The 22051-nt window shown below is 43.5% G+C and overlaps 1 protein-coding gene across 2 annotated transcripts in view; it reads right to left on the reverse strand.

The window, feature by feature from the left end:
- The window catches only part of AGA (aspartylglucosaminidase), a 43630-nt gene extending 38041 nt beyond the window's left edge, over positions 1–5589 (reverse strand). Inside the window, exon 1 of one of the 2 annotated variants that reach the window (XM_073606761.1) lies at positions 5419–5589. In XM_073606761.1, the coding sequence (XP_073462862.1) occupies positions 5419–5539 (121 nt within the window). In that variant the 5' untranslated portion in view covers positions 5540–5589. Of the gene's footprint in view, positions 1–5142; positions 5292–5418 lie in introns of those variants that run through there. The other variant, XM_073606770.1, reaches the window with a different exon arrangement.
- Positions 5590–22051: the final 16462 nt, after the last annotated feature.

Below are 22051 nucleotides of genomic sequence, written 5' to 3' on the forward strand. Positions count from 1 at the left end.
ACACATCGCTAGATTACAATGGGACTCTGGTAAGTATTATGGCGGGGAGGGGGAATGGTGCAGCTGCACACACAAGGTTTTTTTTACCTTTATGCATAGAATGCATGGAGGTATAAAGCCTTAAACCAATTGTTACCCCAACACTTCATATTCCTGATATATGCCTGCTGTACCATGTACTTGTATGAAAAAGTATCCTGTTCTCTTTGTAATGCTTCTTTTGTGTGAAATCCCTGGAAATCCCTGGTGTTCCTGCCAGTCCCACTGCTTTCCTATTAGAAACTGACCACACTAAGCAGGAGAACACAGTGTGGTCAGTGCTCTAGCTATGCTGGGAACTCAGTGTACTCTCCTCCAGTGAACAGACTTGTCCTGACACGCCCCCGCTGCACAGCCATTCACTGAGAAGCTCGGTGTACTGCTGCTTGTCCCCCCAGCTCTTATGCAGCTGAGAACAGAAGGGATGTCATCACTTTGCATTAAAAAAAAAAAGGGAAAAAAAAAGAAAAAAAAGGTATTTATAATGTTTTTTTTATATCTATACGAAAATGTTTTGCCTTTCATTTCTATTTTAAACTGAATGGGTTGTTTTACAAGTTGAGGGTTTACAATCACTTTAATAAACATACAAAGCAGACACCAGGCAAATGAAAAATGTTTAATAGACATATACAGTGCCTTGAAAAAGTATTCATACCCCTTGAAATTTTCCACATTTTGTCATGTTACAACCAAAAACATAAATGTATTTTATTGGGATTTTATGTGATAGACCAACACAAAGTGGCACATAATTGTGAAGTGGAAGGAACGCTAAAAGATTTTATAAACTTTTCACAAATAAATATGTGAAAAGTGTGGGGTGCATTTGTATTCAGAGCCCTACACCCCCCCCCCCCCCCCCCCAGTCAACAATTTGTAGAACCACCTTTCACTGCATTTGCAGCTGCAAGTCTTTTTGGGGAGTGACATTTTTGCCCATTCTTCTTTGCAAAATAGCTCAAGCTCTGTCAGATTGGATGGAGAGCGTCTGTGGACAGCAATTCAAGTCTTGCCACAGATTCTCAATTGAATTTAGGTCTGGACTTTGACTGGGCCATTCTAACACATAATTATGCTTTGATCTAAACCATTCCATTGTAGCTCTGGCTGTATGTTTAGGGTCGTTGTCCTGCTGGAAGGTGAACCTCCGCCCCAGTCTCAAGTCTTTTGCAGACCTTACAGTTTTTCTTCTAAGATTGCCCTGTATTTGGGTTCATCTATTTCCATCAACTCTGACCAGCTTCCCTGTCCCTGCTTAAGAAAAACATCCACAATATGATGCTGCCACCACCACGTTTCATGATGGTGTGTTCAGGGTGATGTGCAGTGTTCATTTTCTGCCACACAGCGTTTTGCCTTTAGGCCAAAAAGTTTAATTTTGGTCTCATCTGACTAGAGCACCTTCTTCCACATGCTTGCTGTGACTTGCTGGGACTTCTTATGGCTTTCTTTCAACAATGTCTTTCTTCTTGCCACTCTTCCATAAAGACAAAATACAAAAAATTACCGCGCTTCACAGACCCAAATGATAAATAAAAAGCTGCAGTCCTTATTTGTGAGGCATACACAAACACAGAAAACAAAAAATATATAACTGAACTGCGCTAATCAGAATTTAAAATGTATTACATTGAAACATATGTGATTGACATCCCATATACCAAGAAGGCAAATAACTAAAGTGATATAAAAATTAAATAATCTTAAATAATCCAAAATGGGTGACAAAATAAAGCTAATGGTGATAAATAAAAGAAAGTCCCAAAGAACCCAATTGATATCCGATATTGATTTTGAAAAAGCTGTTCAAATGACACCAAGTGACAAAACCACCAGGAACCACCACCGAAGGAAGGCTGACGTCATCGGTGTCCTCTCGTCACGAACGGGTGTATGCAGGCCGGCCGGCTAATTTTATCCTTGTTCATGCTTCTATTTACGCCATTTATGTAAGTGCAAATCTCTTTTTTTAATAAATTGTGTCTGCTGATTTACACTATGGAGCTCCTATCTTTTATTTCTGTGGGTCCTCCTTGGTAATCATCCTTGCCTATCGGACAGAGTCATCTCTGCTTTTTCCTCTCCATGGTGAAGTCGGACCAGGACGCTTCTATTGATCGGATATCTTTAGATGTACAAGCTGTTTTGTAGCTTGGCTCTGGTAAGCGTGCATTGCTTTTGGTGGTGGATTTGTCACTTGGTGTCATTTGAAGAGCTTTTTCACAATCAATATCGGATATCAATTGGGTTCTTTGGGACTTTCTTTTATTTAACACCATTAGCTTTATTTTGTCACCCATTTTGGATTATTTAAGATTATTTAATTTTTATATCACTTTAGTTATTTGCCTTCTTGGTATACGTGATGTCAATCACATATGTTTCAATGTAATACATTTTAAATTCTGATTAGCGCAGTTCAGTTATATTTTATTTACTCTTCCATAAAAGCCAGATTTTTGGAGTGCACAACTAATAGTTGTCCTGAGGACAGATTCTCCCACCTGAGTTATGGATCTCTGCAGCTCCTCCAGAGTTACCATGGACCTCTTGGCTGCTTCTCTGATTAATGCTCTACTTGCCCAGCCTGTCAGTTTAGGTGGATGGCCATGACTTGGTAGGTTTGTAGTTGTGCCATACTCTTTCCATTTTCAGATGATGGATTGAACAGTGCTTCCTGAGATGTTCAAAGCTTGGGATATTTTTTTATAACCCAATTCTGCTTTAAGCTTCTCCACAACCTTATCCCTGACCTGTCTGGTGTGTTCCTTGGCCTCCAAGAATGCTTTTTTCACTAAGGTTCTCTAACAAACCTCTTTACAGAACAGCTGTATTTATACTGAGATTAAATTACACACAGGTGGACTCCATTTAGTAATTAGGTGACTTCTAAAAGCAATTGGTTCCACTAGATTTTAGTTAGGGGTATCAGAGTAAAGGGGGTGAATACAAATGCACACCACACTTTTCACATAATTGTTTGTAAAAATGTTGAAAACCATTTATAATTTTCCTTCCACTTCACAATTATGTGCCACTTTGTGTTGGTCTACCACAGAAAATCCCAATATAAACGTTTAAGTTTTTGGTTGTAACATGATAAAATTTGGAAAATTTCAAGGGGTATGATTTTTTTTTTTAAAGTGCTGTATAGTAAGTACTAGGAAAGTGACACATTTGTCCAGCTGCAGATCACTTAACAGCGCTAGGTGTGTGTATCTCAGTGTAGGTCTCCTCCACTCACCCATGCTACTGCTGACTATCTCAGTTTCTGTGCCTGATCCTGTAAACAGTGTGATCACAACTGCTGATACAGGTGGAGAGAGTAAATTTGTGCTTCCCGACAGTTAAAAACCCAGGTTTTAAGACACAGCAAGTGCGCACCCCCAGCACTGGGGTTCACACTTTCCAAAACTCCTGCAATCCTCTTCCAACACTGCTCACTTCTACACCCCTCGCAACATTCTTCTAAAACTGTTCACCCCTGCAACCCTTTTCTAACACTACTTACCCCTGCAACCCTCTTCTCCTACTGCTTTTAACTTGCCTAAGGTGTTAGTGACTTAGGCCAGGATTCTTGTTCCTGCCAGCTGATCTACCTGGGGCTGCGCACCATGCTGGAGGTAGAGCCAAGTGAGGCAACTACTATCTATAGCTGCCCACATCCTATAGGTCCAGGCCAGAAACCTGCAGACTGAGCAGCAATGCTGGTAGGCAGATACCAAGGGCAGAGAGGATCTGCGGCACCAAACAATAGATGCGTAGCATGTACCCCGGGTGCCTGACCACCCACGCTCAGAGATATCCCGGCTGGAGCAGCAGCTCAACAGCAGGAAAGCTGCGGCCTCATTGTTGTGAACCACTGCTTCAAAGTCATCTCAATAGAAGAGATGTTACTTATATAAGCAGATATGGGAGAAACATGCAATCTGAAGCCCCAGAAGGGGTGCAGATTGTGCAACTGCTTGAATTCCTGAAGTGTGTGGTTTTCCAAGCAAATATTCATATATACAGTATATACCAAAATTGTCATTTTTGGATCCTCCTTATTTTGATTATCATTAATTCAGGTAAAGTCATTTATAGACAGTGATAAAGGTGGAAGCCCCACAATTTGTTGTACACATGCACTGACTTATCCTGACAGCATGGAACACATTGGGGTTGATTTACTAAACTGCCAATTGTGTGCACGCAAAATTATTATTTATTTTTCCTTGCATGTAATTGGTTATCCTTTGTAAAGTGACGTTTTACCTAATTTACTAAGCTCTGGAGCAAGCTACCCTGCAGAGCAAAACTGCACTTGCAAAGTGCACAGTCTATTTGCCTTTGGTAAATCAACCCCACTGGCTTCTGCAAAGTAACCGGGAGATGCGGTGTCACTCAGCTGTGTGCCAGGCAATTCCCCAATCTCTGCTCCACTATGAGCTGCCAACACAAAGGGGGCATATTCCCCAAATACCATCCTAAAGGAAGGTACACACACTACAAAAACGCACTGAAAAACACATTATACTGCAGCTGCATTAGTGTGAACTAATAACATGTTAAGGGCCCATTCTCACTACTGTGTTGCAGTAATGTATGGTCATGCAATTTTGTAATGCAATGCCCTTCATCCTGAATGGCACCCCAACGTGTCACTCCCAAGATGTGTATTACAGTGCAACACGCGTCAATACGTTCACTTGTGTTGCACTGCCAGAAACCCTACAGGTTTCCTGGTGCATTCTGCTCTTTGGTCTATTGGCCCCATTCACACTTGGAGATCTGGAATAGCGGGAGCAGTCGCTGCGATTCTGCCTGCAAAACCAAATTGTGTGGCAAGCTATGCAAAACAGGCAACACGTGTTTTGGTGTCATTCATTCTAAATGGTGCCCCAAACGCGATGCAATTCTGCCCCTGACACAGCAAAATGCGTCTTTGAAAACAGTGTCAAGCTTGTTGTCTAAAATTGAGCTTTTTGTGGGCGACAAATGTACATAGGGCAATCCACTGAAGTGTGACATGCAGAATTCCATGAAAATCACCAGCAGACAAAACTCAAGTTCCCACTATGTGAATGGGATCTAATGAGCTGCCAAATGCGAACATACCACAGTAGTGTAAATGGCCCTGGTAGGAGTTGTTATGTTGCTGGAGAAGCATGTCCTGCAGTGTCAGCTGACTGTGAGCTGCTATCACATGACACCTATATCACGTGCACTCCCCAGTCTCTTCACAGCAGAGGAAAAAAAAAACGCGCGTTTCCGAGTCCCCACAATGGGATAGAGAGGTGTAAACCATGCGCGCTCCCATCTCCCCACAGCGGGGGAAGAGCCTTGAAGTGCACGCTCCTGTCTCCCCGCAACAGGAGAGTAAAGTGCGTTCACCTGCTTGTGTGGCGGTCCGGAAGGGCCAGGTGTTGATGACCAGAGGCAGAGCGGGCTGGGAGAACACCGCACATAGCTGGGCGGCCATTACGTACAGCACCAGGGCGCCAGCCGCCTCCATTGTCCCGGAAATAGAGGAGCGTGCAGAGTGACGGGGGGAGGGCTCAGTATGGGGCGTCATATTTACAAGGAACAAAGGTGCGGGTGGTCAGTGATGACACCGCCTGAGTACAACAGTGTGGGCTCATACCGACTCATTGTGACTCTCAGTATATACCGAGAACTGAAGTGATACCAGTATGGAGATATGAGCTCGGGCTTCCTCTGAACTCGTCCCTTTTATAACCCCCAAATGAAGGTTTTTCTTTTTTTGGTGACACGTCCATATTTTGTCAATATACGATCGCTCGTGTCACCGACATCCCGCCCCTTTTTATGTGCGCTGCAGGATAGGCGATGACCGCCCACCCCTAAAAAGAGCGCCAAAAATAGGAGAGCGGGTGAAGGCTATAAGGCTCTATTCACATCTATGCATGTTGCTTTTTGAGCATTTCTGTTGTGCTTTCCGCACATTTTATAACTACGTTTTTCTTGTTCTGTTGCTGCGATTTGCCCATGTTTTTTTTTTTGCTTTCCATTCGCTGTATATAGCCGGTTGCTAAGGAGTGGGCCGGGAAGCCAGCCACCGCGCCCTTAAAGAGGAGTTCCACCCAAAAGTTTAACTTCCGTTCATTTGCCTGCTCCCCCCTCCGGTGCCACATTTGGCACCCTTCGGGGTGGGGGAGGGGATACCTGTCTTTCACGGGTATCCTGATACCATGTCAGGCCCGCAACCTTTGACATCATTGCTGGGGCTCCCTCCTTCCCCTGCCGCCGGGCCAGTAGGAGAGAGGAGCGGGGCCTCGCGCATGCGCAGTAGGGTTCCCGGGGTGAAGCCGTAAGGCTACACTGCCGGGTTCCCTTACCTGCAATGGCAGTGGCAGCACCCGGCAGCTGTTGGAAACATCAGCTGCGATGCTGGACTCCAGGACAGGTAAGTGTCCTGTTATTAAAAGTCAGCAGCTGAATGAAGATAGAAGCCCTGTCAGTGGTAACAGCTAGTGTTACCACCTCATCCCTTTAACCACTTGACCACTGGGCACTTAAACCCCCTTTCTAACCAGACCAATTTTCAGCTTTTGGTGCTCTCACATTTTGAATGTCAATTACTCAGTCATGCAACACTGTATCTATATAAAATTTTTGTCCTTTTTTTCACACAAATAGAGCTTTCTTTTGGTGGTATTTAATCACCGCTGGGTTCTTTATTTTTTGTGCTATAAAAGAAAAAAGACCGAAAAATCTGTAAAAAAAAATACATTTTTCTTCATTTCTGTTATAATAGTTTGCAAATTAGTAATTTTTCTTCATATATTTTGGCCAAAATGTATACCGCTACATATCTTTGGTAAAAATAACCCAAATCGGTGGATATTATTTGGTCTTTGTGAAAGTTATAGAGTCCAAAAGCTATGGTGCCAATCTCTGAAAACTGATCACACCTGAAGTACTGACAGCCTATCTAATTTCTTGAGATCCTAACATGCCAGAAAAGTACAAATACCCCCCAAATGACCCCCTTTTTGGAAAGAAGACATTCCAAGGTATTTAGAAAGATGCATGGTGAGTTTTTTGAAGTTGTCATTTTTTCCCACAATTCTTTGCAAAATCAAGGTTTTTTTTTTTACTTTTTTTTTTTTTTTTCCCACAAAATTGTCATATTAGCAGGTTATTTCTCACACACCGCATATGCATACCACAAATTATACCCCAAAACACATTCTGCTATTACTCTCGAGTACGGCAATACCACATGTGTGAGACTTTTACACAGCGTGGCCACATACAGAGGCCCAACATGCAGGGAGCACCTTTAGGCGTTCTGGAGCACCCAGGCCAATTCTGACATTTCTCTCCTACATGTAAAAATCATCATTTATTAGCTAGAAAATTACATAGAACCCCAAAACATTATATATGTTTTTTTAGCAAACACCCTAGAGAATACAATGGCGGTCGTTGCAACTTTTTATCTCGCACGGTATTTGCGCAGCAATTTTTTTAACGCGTTTTTTTTTTTGGAAAAAAAACTGTTTTGTGCTTTACAAAAACCAAAACAGTAAAGTTAGCCCAATGTTTTTGCATAATGTGAAAGATGAAGTTACGCCGAGTAAATAGATACCCAACATGTCACCTTTCAAAATTTGCACGCGCTTGTGGAATGGCGCCAAACTTTGCTACTCAAAAATCCCCATAGGCGACGCTTTAAAATTTTTTTCTGGTTACATATTTTGAGTTACAGAGGAGGTCTAGGGCCAAAATTATTGCTCTCGCTCTACCGATTGCAGCGACACCTCACATGTGTGGTTTGAACACCGTTTTCATATGTGGGCGGGACTTACGTATGCATTCGCTTCTGCATGCGAGCACACAGGGGCGCTTTAAAATATTTTTTTTTTTTTTTTATTGTTCATTTTACTTTATTTTAGTTTGATGCTTTTTTCCAAAAAAAAAAAAAAAAGATTTGACCACTTTTATTCCTATTACAAGGAATGTAAACATCCTTGTAATAGGAATATGGCATGACAGGTCCTCTTTACAGTGAGATATGGGGTCAATAAGACCCCACATCTCACCTCTAGGCTGGGAAGCCTGAAATTAAAAAAAAAAAAATAAAATGATCCTGGCTTCGATCGTAGCGGTGAGTCGGTAGAAGCGCGGGAGGGGGGGGACATCCCCTCTCGCCTCCCATAAGAACGATCAAGCAGCGGAACAGCTGCTATGATCATTCTTATGGTGTAGGGAATCGCCGGCTGAAAAAGCTGATATCTGAATGATGCCTGTAGTTGCAGGCATCATTCAGATATCCCCGCACAAAGTCAAGGACGTTGTATGACGGCCGGCGGGCGGGAAGTAGTTAACCACTTAAGGACTAGCCTTGTTTTGGATTTTAGGTGTTTACATGTTTAAAACAGGTTTTTCTGCTAGAAAATTACTTAGAACCCCCAAACATTATATATGGTTTTTCTTCTAACACCCTAGAGAATACAATGGCGGTCATTGCAATACTTTTTTTTGCACCGTATTCGCGCAGCGGTCTTATAAGCGCACTTTTTTTGGAAAAAATTCACTTTTTTGAATAAAAAAATAAAACAACAGTAAAGTTATCCCAATTTTTTTTATATTGTGAAATATAATGTTACGCCAAGTAAATTGATACCCAACATGTCATGCTTGAAAATTGCGCCCGCTCGTGGAATGGCGTCAAACTTTTACCCTCAAAAATCTCCATAGGCGACGTTTAAAAAATTCTACAGGTTGCATATTTTGCGCTACAGAGGAGGTCTAGGGCTAGAATTATTGCTCTCGCTCTACCGGTCGCTGTGATACCTCACGTGTGGTTTGACCACCGTTTTCATATGCGGGCGCTACTCGCATATGCGTTCGCTTCTGTGCGCGAGCTCGTCGGGACAGGGGGGTTTAAAAAAATTTTTTTTATTATTTATTTTAAAATATTTTATTTATTTTTACACTGTTTAAAAAAAAAAAAAAAAATTGTGTCACTTTTATTCCTATTACAAGGAATGTAAACATCCCTTGTAATAGAAAAAAGCATGACATGACCTCTTAAATATGAGATCTGGGGTCAAAAAGACCTCAGATCTCATATTTACACTAAAATGCAATAAAAAAAAAAAAAAAAAAGTCATTTAGAAAAATGACATTTGAAAAAATATGCCTTTAAGAGGCGTGGACGGAAGTGACGTTTTGACATTGCTTCCGCCCAGCAGTGTCATGGAGACGAGTGAGCGCCATCTTGGCCTCACTCGTCTCCAGACACACCACGCAGAAGGACGCGATCGCCTCCGCCACTACCGACGGCTCCGGTAAGCGGCGGAGGGCACCGGATCGTGGCGGGAGGGGGGGGGGCCCCTCTCCCGCCACTGATAAAAGTGATCTCGCGGCAAATCCGCTGCAGGGACCACTTTTATCTGAAAGCCGGCCGCCGCACGAAAACGGGGATACCGGGGTTATGGCAGCTAGCTGCTGCCATAACAACGATATCCCCGTTCAAACTTAGGACGTATATAGTCGTGCGGCGGTCGGGAAGTGGTTAAAACGCATTTTTTTTTTTTAACACAAAGTTGTCCATTTATACAATATTTCTACCACATAACATGTACATACCAAAAATGACACCCCAAAATAGATTCTCCTACTCCTCCTGAATACGGCAATACCACGTGTGAGACTTCCACAGCCTGGCCACATACAGAGGCCGAGTACAGCCGAGCATGGCTCGGTATGGCGGGGTATTGCAGGGTAATGTTGGGCTTTGCAGAGTATTGTGGGGGTATTGCAGAGTAATGTGGGGTATTCCAGGGTAATGTGGGGCTTTGCAGAGTAGTAGGGATGGCTGAGCATGGATGGATGGCTGGATGACACTGAGCAGCGCTGTGGGCACTACACATCCAGCCCACAGCGCTGCAGCCATCCATCCACCCCCCTCTCCGCTCACAGTGTACCGATCGGTACACAGGAGGGGAGGAGAGGAACCGGCGTCATCAGATGACGCCGGTCTGTTTACATGTGATCGCGCCGTCATTTAACGGCGCAATCACATGGTAAACGGCCACGATCAGCGGCCATTTACCGGGATCCGGAGGACCCGGCGGTCACGGATGTGTTCGGGTGCGCGCCTGAGAGGGGAATTCTGGGAGGACGTCATAGTACGCCCTCCCAGAGTTAAGCAACCGCCCTGCAGCCGTCATTCGGCTATGGGCCAGATGTTAAGTGGTTAAAACCGAACACATATTAATTACACAGGTTCTGAGGCAGATGAAGGTGGTAATTAAAGTGGAGTTCCACCCACTTTACAACTCTTCAGCATCCCTCACTAAACAGCACTGTAAACGAATTGGATATTTTAAAAAAGATTTTCTCAGCACCTACTGTATATCTGCTGTATTAATTTTTCACTTCCTCCTCCTTGGCCCATCACATCATTTCCTGTTTGCAATGCCTCCTGGGAAGGGGCGGCAACTTCCTCTGACACTGCCGTTGCTATGGAAACCTGACTTGAAACCTATTACACTGCTTGTGCTGCACTGAGCATGTGCAAGATCTGCAAGGATGAGATCCAGGAAGAAATACAGTCTGGCTTCAGATGCCCGCACTTAAGATGGCCATGGCCTGCTGTAAGTTTATAAAATAACAAACTACTGCTATAAACTAACAAAACAGACCTTAGTTTACAGACTAACTTTACCAGAATACATTAAGCTTGTGTATTATAGGGATATTTTTATTTAAAAAGTATCATTTCGGCCGGAACACCACTTTAAGAAGTTATATGAAAAGCTCCGTGCTCAGAATAAAGCAATGGTTGCAGCCTCCCCTAATAGACTCCCATGTGAGGCTATGATAAATTTGGAAAAAAATGAAAATGGGGTAAACGGCGCTACCCTAGAGTAGAGAGGGGTATCTCAATCCCTCAGTGTTGAGACAGTGGTGCACTACCCAAAAAGCTAGTGTGCTCCTAAGTGAAAACCTTAAAAATACATATACCACCAAACTGTAACATATCAATTTAAAGTGCAAGTAGAACCTCTGTTCACATATTAGTACAGGTAATTATTAATTAATAACCAGCATGCGTGGCTAAACTCCACCTGTGAAAACAAGGGTCACCAAAAAAAAAATCTCAAAAACAAGTTGTGTAAATAAATGAAAAAGCACTGAATTATCAAAACACAATGCTGGTATTCAGGCGTAAATAAAACTATAAATAATAGTCCATCAAGAAATTGATATGCATTTAAACATAAATCGTCCCATAAAAATGGTGTGCTATCTTGCTGTTAGTTCCAAAGTGACCAAGTGCTTGACAAATCAGGTGACTCTTGTGCTCCCCCTTAAGGCCCCATTCACACTAGCGCGTTTTTTGATGCATTTTGCATTTTGCAGAAATGCACGGGAATTTTTTAACATGGGTTCCTATGGAACATGTTCACATCAATGCTTTTTTGTATCTCTGCGTTTTTGGAAAGGGTCGGGGACTTTTTTCATGCAAAAAGCAGCGTTTTGCATGTAATGGATTTCAATGGACAAGCATCAAAAACGCAAGTGCGCCGTTTTTGCAGCGTTTTTGGTGCGTTTTTGCCGTTTTTTTTTTTTTTTATTTTTTTTTTTTTGTAATTTTTTTTTAAGACTGTAAAAAAAAATGAAAAAAAAAAAAAACGCAAAACGCAAATCGCTGCAAAAACGCGGCAAAAACGCCGCAAAAACGCGGCTCAAAAACGTGGCAAGCATGAAAAAAAAACCCCCAAAAACGCTGAAAAGCAACATGCATAGGTGTGAATCGAGCCTAAGAGTTCCCACTCACCAGCTCCTATTACCCCTGCAGGGGTGGTTCACATCTATGGATAAGTTTAAACTGGAATCTAGTTTTAACTGGTATACATATTGATATAAAGATGGTATTATATTAGCTAAACATTGTAATAGGGAAACGAAGGGGAAAGAATGTTTAATGACCACAGATATTACTATGGGAGCCCAATTTTTATCTTGTGAGGATTTATCCCTGGGACACCACTGAAGTATTCTCAGGAAAATTGCCATTGGATATCGCTGAATAGGAGATCGTTTGGATATCTCGGTCTGGTGAAGTGGTTGGAGAAGCCATTAACCACTTCAGCCCCGGAAGGTTTTACCCCCTTCCTGACCAGAGCACTTTTTACAATTCGGCACTGCGTCGCTTTAACTGCTAATTGCGCGGTCATGCAATGCTGTACCCAAACGAAATTTGCGTCCTTTTCTTCCCACAAATAGAGCTTTCTTTTGATGGTATTTGATCACCTCTGCCGTTTTTATTTTTTGCGCTATACACGGAAAAAGACTGAAAATTTTGAAAAAAAAATGATATTTTCTACTTTTTGTTCTAAAAAAAATCCAATAAACTCAATTTTAGTCATACATTTAGGCCAAAATGTATTCGGCCACATGTCTTTGGTAGAAAAAATGTCACTAAGTGTATATTTATTGGTTTGCGCAAAAGTTATAGCACCTACAAACTAGGGTACATTTTCTGGAATTTACACAGCCTTTAATTTATGACTGCCTATGTCGTTTCTTGAGGTGCTAAAATGGCAGGGCAGTACAAAACCCCCACAAATGACCCCATTTTGGAAAGTAGACACCCCAAGGAATTTGCTGAGAGGCATGTTGAGCCCATTGAATATTCATTTTTTTTTGTCCCAAGTGATTGAATAATGACAAAAAATTACAAAAAGTTGTCACTAAATGATATATTGCTCACACAGGCCATGGGCATATGTGGAATTGCACCCCAAAATACATTTAGCTGCTTCTCCTGAGTATGGGGATACCACATGTGTGGGACTTTTTGGGAGCCTAGCCGCGTACGGGGCCCCGAAAACCAATCACTGCCTTCAGGATTTCTAAGGGCGTACATTTTTGATTTTACTCCTCACTACCTATCACAGTTTTGAAGGCCATAAAATGCCCAGATGGCATAAAACCCCCCCAAATGACCCCATTTTGGAAAGTAGACACCCCAAGCTATTTGCTTTGAAGCATGTTGAGTCCATGGAATGTTTTATATTTTGACACAAGTTGCGGGAAAGTGACAAATTTTTTTTTTTTTGCACAAAGTTGTCACTAAATGATATATTGCTCACACAGGCCATGGGCATATGTGGAATTGCACCCCAAAATACATTTAGCTGCTTCTCCTGAGTACGGGGATACCACATGTGTGGGACTTTTTGGGAGCCTAGCCGCGTACGGGGCCACGAAAACCAATCACTGCCTTCAGGATTTCTAAGGGCGTACATTTTTGATTTTACTCCTCGCTACCTATCACAGTTTCGGAGGCCATGGAATGCCCAGATGGAAAGTAGACACCCCAAGCTATTTGCTGAGAGGCATGGTGAGTATTTTGCAGCTCTCATTTGTTTTTGAAAATAAAGAAAGACGAGAAAAAAACATTTTTTTTTTCTTTTTTCAATTTTCAAAACTTTGTGACAAAAAGTGAGGTCTGCAAAATACTCACTATACCTCTCAGCAAATAGCTTGGGGTGTCTACTTTCCAAAATGGGGTCATTTGGGGGGGTTTTTTGCCACCTGGGCATTCCATGGCCTCCGAAACTGTGATAGGCAGTGAAGAGTGAAATCAAAAATTTACGGCCTTAGAAAGCCTGAAGGCGGTGCTTGGTTTTCGGGGTCCCGTACGCGGCTAGGCTCCCAAAAAGTCTCACACATGTGGTATCCCCGTACTCATGAGAAGCAACAGAATGTATTTTGGGGTGTAATTTCACATATTCCCATGGCATGTTTGAGCAATATATCATTTAGTGACAACTTTGCGCAAAAAAAAATAAAAAAAAATAAAAAATTGTCTCTTTCCCGCAACTTGTGTCACAATATAAAATATTCCATGGACTTGACATGCCTCTCAGCAAATAGCTTGGGGTGTCTACTTTCCAAAATGGGGTCATTTGGGGGGGGTTTGAACTGTCCTGGCATTTTATGCACAACATCTAGAAGCTTATGTCACACATCACCCACTCTTCTAACCACTTGAAGACAAAGCCCTTTCTGACACTTTTTGATTACATAAAAAAATAATTTTTTTTTGCAAGAAAATTACTTTGAACCCCCAAACATTATATATTTTTTTAAAGCAAATGCCCTACAGATTAAAATGGTGGGTGTTTCATTTTTTTTTTTTCACACAGTATTTGCGCAGCGATTTTTCAAACGCATTTTTTGGGGAAAAAACACACTTTTTTAAATTTTAATGCACTAAAACACACTATATTGCCCAAATGTTTGATGAAATAAAAAAGATGATCTTAGGCCGAGTACATGGATACCAAACATGACATGCTTTAAAATTGGCGACAAACTAAATACATTTTTAAAAGCCTTTAAAAGCCTTTACAGGTTACCAGTTTAGATTTACAGAGGAGGTCTACTGCTAAAATTACTGCCCTCGATCTGACGTTCGCGGTGATACCTCACATGCATGGTGCAATTGCTGTTTACATTTGACGCCAGACCGATGCTTGCGTTCGCCTTAGTGCGAGAGCAGGGGGGACAGGGGTGCTTTTTTTTTTTTTTTTTTTTTTTTTTTTTTTTTTTTTTTTCTTTCTTTATTATTATTATTTTTTTATCTTATTTTTAAACTGTTCCTTTCATTTTTTTTTTTTTAAATCATTTTTATTGTTATCTCAGGGAATGTAAATATCCCCTATCATAGCAATAGGTAGTGACAGGTACTCTTTCTTGCAAAAATTGGGGTCTATTAGACCCTAGATTTCTCCTCTGCCCTCAAAGCATCTGACCACACCAAGATCGGTGTGATAAAATGCTTTCCCAATTTCCCAATGGCGCTGTTTACATCCGGCGAAATCTAAGTCATAAAATGCTCGTAGCTTGCGGTTTCTTAGGCCATAGAGATGTTTGGAGCCACTCTGGTCTCTGATCAGCTCTATGGTCAGCTGGCTGAATCACCGGCTGCATTCTCAGGTTCCCTGTTGAGACAGGAGAGCCAGAGAAAAACACGGAAGACGTTGGGGGGGGGGGGGCGGGGGCATTCCCTCCCACTGCTTGTAAAAGCAGTCTAGAGGCTAATTAGCTGCTAGGATTGCTTTTACATGAAAGCCGATCGCTGGCTGAAAAGAATGATACCTAAACCTGCAGGCATCATTCTGGTATAACCACTCAAAGTCGTGAATGGCGTACCTGAAGACAAAAAAATGGTTAACAATAAAGCACAGTAAACGGTAAGGTATAAAAAATTGCATATCTGAAAAGCAAACATGATAAAACATAACAACAATAAAACATTGCAGAATAGAATACAGTAAAAAAGAGCAGAACAATAGAGAGAGAATAGAGAGAGAGAGAACAATAAAACGACAACTATTTTTTTTTTATTTTATATTTTTGTATGTGTTTTTTTTTTTCTTTTTTTACTTTTTTACTTTTTTTTTGTAACTAACTTTTATAACTGTAACCTGTTCCAGGTTCGGGTCTCTCAAAATGCGATGTGAAAGTGTGCCTAGTCTGTGCAATGCTGTACCCTACGCTAATACTCAACTAGTGAATGGTAGAGTTCAAAACATTCACCAATGCAAAGACCAGGATTGTCAGGACAGGAGGGACAATAATACCGGGTGTCACGCCTATATCCGCGCTTGCTGCAGACACGACATCTTTTTTGGGGGGGTTCGCTGGGTAGGGGTACTCGGGAGGACATAAAGAAAATGCCTCTCATGCAGCCAACTGCATTTGGTTGGGGATGTGAATGGGGGAAGTGCGGGCGCTGCAGAAGCGGTGGGTTCCCAATTAGGATTGGCGAATGCAGCAGGAAGGGCACTATGGGCACGACGGGCCTGTGTTTGTCTTTTTGGTGGCAGCGGGACACTACTTGTGCTTGCCACCTCACCAGCTTGAACTGCACTTATGGGACTCGCCACGTCACCAAGTGTTACTGCAGTGCTGGTTTGACTACGACCGGGGTGTACTAGGCCGCTGGTGCTTGCCAGTTCACCAAAACGCTACAAAAAAAACTGTTAGCGATCGCAGGGATCAGGCCTGACTCTGCGAACGCTGCAGTTATGCGTTTAGTGCTTTGTAAGTGTCAGTGATCGATCGATACTGCACTTGGGTGGGCTGGGCTGGGCCGGGCGGAGGGGCAAAACGCAGGTGCTAGCAGGTATCTGGGCTGATCCCGCTAACACTGCGTTTGTGGGAACCCTAAACTGCTGGGGACGCTAGTATAGATCTGATCGGATCAGATATTGATCCGTTCAGATACTATACCACTAAGGGAGGTGTACGGTGCGTGCGTGGGTGTTAGCGGTACTGGCGCTAACCTGACGCTGCCTGGGGCTGGCGCTTGCCAGTTCACCAAAACGCTACCAAGAAAACTGTTAGCGATCGCAGGGATCAGGCCTGACTCTGTGAACACTGCAGTTATGCGTTTAGTGTTTTGTAAGTGACAGTGATCGATGGATACTGCACTTGGGTGGGCTGGGCCGGGCAGAGGGGAAAAACGCAGGTGCTAGCGGGTATCTGGGCTGATCCCGCTAACACTGCGTTTTTGGGAACCCTAAACTGCTGGGGACACTAGTATAGATCTGATCAGATCAGATATTGATCCGTACAGATACTATACCACTAAGGGAGGCGTATGCTGCGTGCGTGGGTGTTAGCGGTACTGGCGCTAATCTGACGCTGCCTGGGGCGACGCATATCACCGCCGGGCGATCAGGGGGCTAAACCTTTATTCGGTAATAAACGGCGGGTGCCCTGACACTATAAAAAATAAACGAACTAACCAGCGTCACCCGTAACGGTTATACGGTGATCAGTGGTGAAAGGGTTAACTAGGGGGCAATCAAGGGGTTAAAACATTTATTAGATAGTATATGGGGGTCCCTGTCGCTATAAAACGCTGACGGCGAACCTAAATATTTACTTCCCTAACTAGCGTCACCAGCGACACTAATACAGCGATCAGAAAAATGATCGCTTAGTGACACTGGTGACAGGAGGTGATCAAGGGGTTAAAACTTTATTAGGGGGGGGTTAGGGGGGTATCCTAGACCTAAAGGGGGGTAATACTCACTGCCCTAACACTGTAACTGTCACAAACTGACACCATGCAGTAATCAGAAAAAAAAAAAAAATACTGCTTGCTGTCAGTTTGTGACAGGGGGGGTGATTGGGGGGCGATCGGGGGGGGGATCGGGGGTGTAAAGTATGCCTGGCATGTTCTACTGTGTTTGTGTGTGTGTTGTGCACTCACATGTCTTCTCTCCTCGGCGCTGGGACGGAAACTGCCAAGCCGAGGAGAGATGACATCACATCCTCTGCCTGTGTGAAACTACACACAGGCAGGGGAGGATTCCGATTGGCTGGGAGCGATCGCGAGGGGGGGGCCACGATCGGATGGTCTCCCCCTCGCCTCCTGACGCTCCCAGTCAAATGCCGACCGCCGCTGGCACCGGGGGGGTGTCCGATCAGACCCCCCGCCCGCGGAAGGCAGATCACGTATGGGTACGTGATTCTGCCTGCCCGTGCCATTCTGCCGCCGTATATGTGCGTTAGGCGGTCGGCATGTGGTTAAGGAACGCTACACCTATTTATCCATAGATGCGAACCACCCCTGCAGGGGTAATAGGAGCTGGTGAGTGGGAACTCTTAAGGGGGAGCACAAGAGTCACCTGATTTGTCAAGCACTTGGTCACTTTGGAACTCCCAGCAAGAGAGTACACCATTTCTATGGGAAGATTTATGTGTAAATGCATATCAATTTCTTGATGGACTATTATTTATAGTTTTATTTACGCCTGAATACCAGCATTGTGTTTTGATAATTCAGTGCTCACTTTTTCATTTATTTACACAACTTTTTGAGATTTTTTTGGTGCCCCTTGTTTTCACAGGTGGAGTTTAGCCACTCATGTTGGTTATTAATAATTACCTGTACTAATATGTGAAGAGGTTCTACTTGCACTTTGAATTAATATATGTTACAGTTTGGTATATATATTTTTAAGATTATCAGTTAGGAGCACATTAGCTTTTTGGGTAGTGCACCACTGTCTCAACACTGAGGGATTGAGATACCCCTCTCTACTCTAGGGTAGCGCCGTGTACCCCATTTTCATTTTTTCCAAGGTGGTAATTAAGCTCACTTATCCTCATTAAATTAGCCTCAGAACCTGTGTAATTAATATGTGTTCGGGTTTAAAGCGACGAGGTGGCAACTCTAGTAACAGCATGCCGCTGGAGGGCTTTGTTTCAAGGTAAGTCATTCATAATGTGCTAGTATGCATTGCATACTAGCACATTATGAATTTACTTTGTAGGACAGTACTTTATTTCCGCTTTAAAGTGGAAGTAAACCCTCCTATCGTTTTCAGCCAAGAAATCTGCCATCTTGGCCTCTGTTTAATCTCCAACTGCCATAATGCTGATCAGCTATGACACCAGCCATTGGATGGTTTGACAGTTTGGTTGAGAGCACATCTAATGTGAAAGCTACATGCCCAGCATGTGCTGGAAATGTAATTGTTTTTTGAAACTTTTATATTTATGGGTTTGCTTCCACTTTAAAGGATTGGTCTGTACAGGTTAACCACTTCTGGACCGCCCCATGCAGATATACTGCGGCAGGGTGTCCCTCCTGCGCGAAATCACGTACCTGTTAGTGATTTCATGCACAGGGTCTGGGGCACACACGCACCACTGGCGACTTACTCCTACTGTGATTGTAGACAATGGGAGCCAATCAGTAGGTCCAGCGGACACCGTTCGTCTTTAGGAGAGGCAGAACGGCGGTCCCCCTATAAACAAGGCAGACCGTCGTTCTGTCAGAGGGGAAAATGGAGATCTTGCATTTCTGCTAAGCAGAAACACAAATCTGTTTTCCCCTAGTCGAAGCACATCCCCCACAGTTAGGAAGCACCCCCTAGGGACAATTTTAACCCTTTGATTGCCCCTGATGTTAACCCCTTCCCTGGCAATGTCATTTGTACAGTGACAGTGCATTTTATTTAGCACTGATCACAGCATTGGTGTCACTCGTCCCCAAAAAGTGTCACTTGTGCTGGCCATACACTATACGAAAATCGTCTGAAATTCGGTAATTTGGCCAGTTTGTTTGTTTTTCGGAGAATTAATGGGCACAAAATCGGTAATCGTTGGGATGTTTTTGAGACGAAAAAACAAAGGACAAGTTTGGAAATTTTCTCCCGAACGATAAATTGAAAGGTAAATGTGTTTCCAGTCCGAACTGTTTGCACTAGGTATATGTAAAAAAAACTAACAGAAAATGGATTAATTTATGTCCATTGAACGATTTATCAGTCATTACATGATGGCACTATACTTTGCTCTCAGGGCCGAATGTTCGTTTTTCGAAAATGGGTTTGGCCGATTTTTCGTATAGTGTATGGCCAGCATTAGTCTCGGATTTGTCTGCCACAATGTTGCAGTCCCACTAAAAATCACTGATCGCCGCCATTACTAGTAAAAGAATAAAATATAATTCCATAAGTCTATCCCAGTGGTCTTAAACTACCTGAGGGCCACTGGACAAGTGTTCATATCCCATGGGGGCCACATTCAAACTTCAAAAACAACATTAAACTATATACAGTGGTAGTTACTGCTTGCTACCAGTTACTGCCAGATGCTTAGCAGTGTTTGCTCTGTGTTATATGAACCATGTCTGCTTTAACCGATTCCCGACCAGGGACTGCAGTTATTCTGCAGCAGGATGGCTTCCCTGGGCGAGCCGTCGTAGCTGTACGTCGGCTGTTCAAGACTCTGTAGGAGGCAAGCGCCCGCAGCATGTTCCTGGAGCCGTTGCGAGTGCCGGCGTACGCGATGACCGCCGGGCACCCGTGATCGCACGTGACAGAGCGAGAACCGGGATCTGTGTGTGAAAACACATCCTGGTTCTGTCAGGGGAGAGGAGACAGATCGTGTGTTCCTACTAAATAGGAACATCGATCAGTCTCTCCCCCCCTCCAGAGTTAGAACACACCTAGGGAACACAGGTAACCCCTTCCCTGCTAGTGACATTTATACAGTAATCAGTGCATTTTTATAGCACTGATCGCTGTATAAATGTCACTGGTCCCAAAAACGTCCGACTTGTCCACCGCAATATCGCAGTCCCGATAAAAATCGCTGATCGCCGCCATTACTAGTAAAAAAGGAAAATAATAATAATAATGCCATAAATCTATCCCCTATTTTGTAGACGCTTTAACTTTTGTACAAACCAATCAATATACGCTTATTGCGATTTTTTTTCCAAAAATATGTAGAAGAATACATATCGGCCTAAACTGAGGAAAACAATTGTGTTCTTTTTTTTTTTTTTTAAATGGGATATTTATTATAGCAAAAAGTAAAACATATTGGGGTTGATTTACTAAAGGCAAATCCACTTTGCACTAAAAATGCCCTTGGAAGTGCAGTCGCTGTAGATCTGAGGGGGACATACAAGGATAATAAAAAACAACATTTTTGCTTGTACATGATTGGATGATAAAACCAGCAGAGCTTCCCCTCATTTCAGATCTCCCCCCTCAGATCTACAGCGACTGCACTTCCAAGTGCACTTGTAGTGCAAAGTGGAGTTGCCTTTAGTAAATCAACCCCTTTGTGGTTTTTTTTTCAAAATTGTTGCTCTTTTGTTTATAGCGCAAAAAATAAAAACCGCAGAGGTGATCAAATACCAGCAAAAGAAAGCTCTATTTGTGGGGAAAAAGGTAATAAATTTTGTTTGGGTACAGGGTCGCACGACTGCGCAATTGTCAGTTAAAGCGACGCAGTGCTGTATCGCAAAAAATGGGCTGGTTTAGGAAGGGGGCAAATTCTTCTGGGGCTGAAGTGGTTAAGTGAGTTAGCAGTTGAGACCCTAACAACAGCCTGGAGATGGGCATCAGCCTAGACCTGGTTCTAGATTTATTAACCACTTGTTGACCAGCTGCTCGGCTGGGCGAAACAACGTTGTGTAATGTCGCTTCGCCCTGTGGCCACTAGGAGCGCGCGTGCGCCCTCTGCTCGCCCATGGAGCCGATGCAAGCGCCCAGTGGTCACGATCAACGCCGGGCTCCCCAGATCGCTCTGGGCACACGGAGAACCGGGATCTGTGTGTGTAAACACAGTTTCCGGTTCTCTGAGGGGAGAAGTGACAGATTGTCTGTTCCTACAGAGTATGAACAGCGATCTATCTCTTCCCCTACACAGTCCACTCCCCCTTCAGTTAGAACACACACTAGGAAATACATTAACCCCTTGATTGCCCCCTAGTGTTAACCTCTTCCCTGCCAGTAGGGATGAGCTTCGAGTTCGAGTCGAACATCGGCTGTTCGCCAGTTCGCCGAACAGCGAACAATTTGGGGTGTTCGCAGCGAATTCGAAAGCCGCGGAACACCCTTTAAAAGTCTATGGGAGAAATCAAAAGTGCTAATTTTAAAGGCTTATATGCATGGTATTGTTATAAAAAGTGTTCAGGGACATGGATCAATGCAAAAAAAAGTTTTAAAAATGGCCGTTTTTTTGGGAGCAGTGATTTTAATAATGCTTAAAGTGAAACAATAAAAGTGTAATATTCCTTTAAATTTCGTACCTGGGGGGTGTCTATAGTATGTCTGTAAAGGGGCGCATGTTTCCCGTGTTTAGAACAGTCTGACAGCAAAATACCAGGCACTGTGTTTGGTATGAATCTTGAGGGGCAACTCCACGCCAAATTTTAAATAAAAAAACAGCATGGGTTCCCCCTCCAAGAGCATACCAGGCCCTTGGGTCTGGTATGGATTTTAAGGGGAACCCCCTACGCCAAAAAAACAGCATGGGGGTCCCCCCAAATCCATACCAGTCCCTTATCCAAGCACGCAGCCCGGCCGGTCAGGAAAAGGGATGGGGACGAGCGAGCGCGCCCCCCCTCCTGAACCGTACCAGACCGCATGCCCTAAACATGGGGGGGTCGGTGCTTTGGGGCAGGGGGGCGCCCTGCGGTCCCCCCACCCCAAAGCAC

Source organism: Aquarana catesbeiana, linkage group LG01, assembly GCF_042186555.1.
Source record: "Aquarana catesbeiana isolate 2022-GZ linkage group LG01, ASM4218655v1, whole genome shotgun sequence".
Classification (NCBI taxonomy): domain Eukaryota; kingdom Metazoa; phylum Chordata; class Amphibia; order Anura; family Ranidae; genus Aquarana; species Aquarana catesbeiana.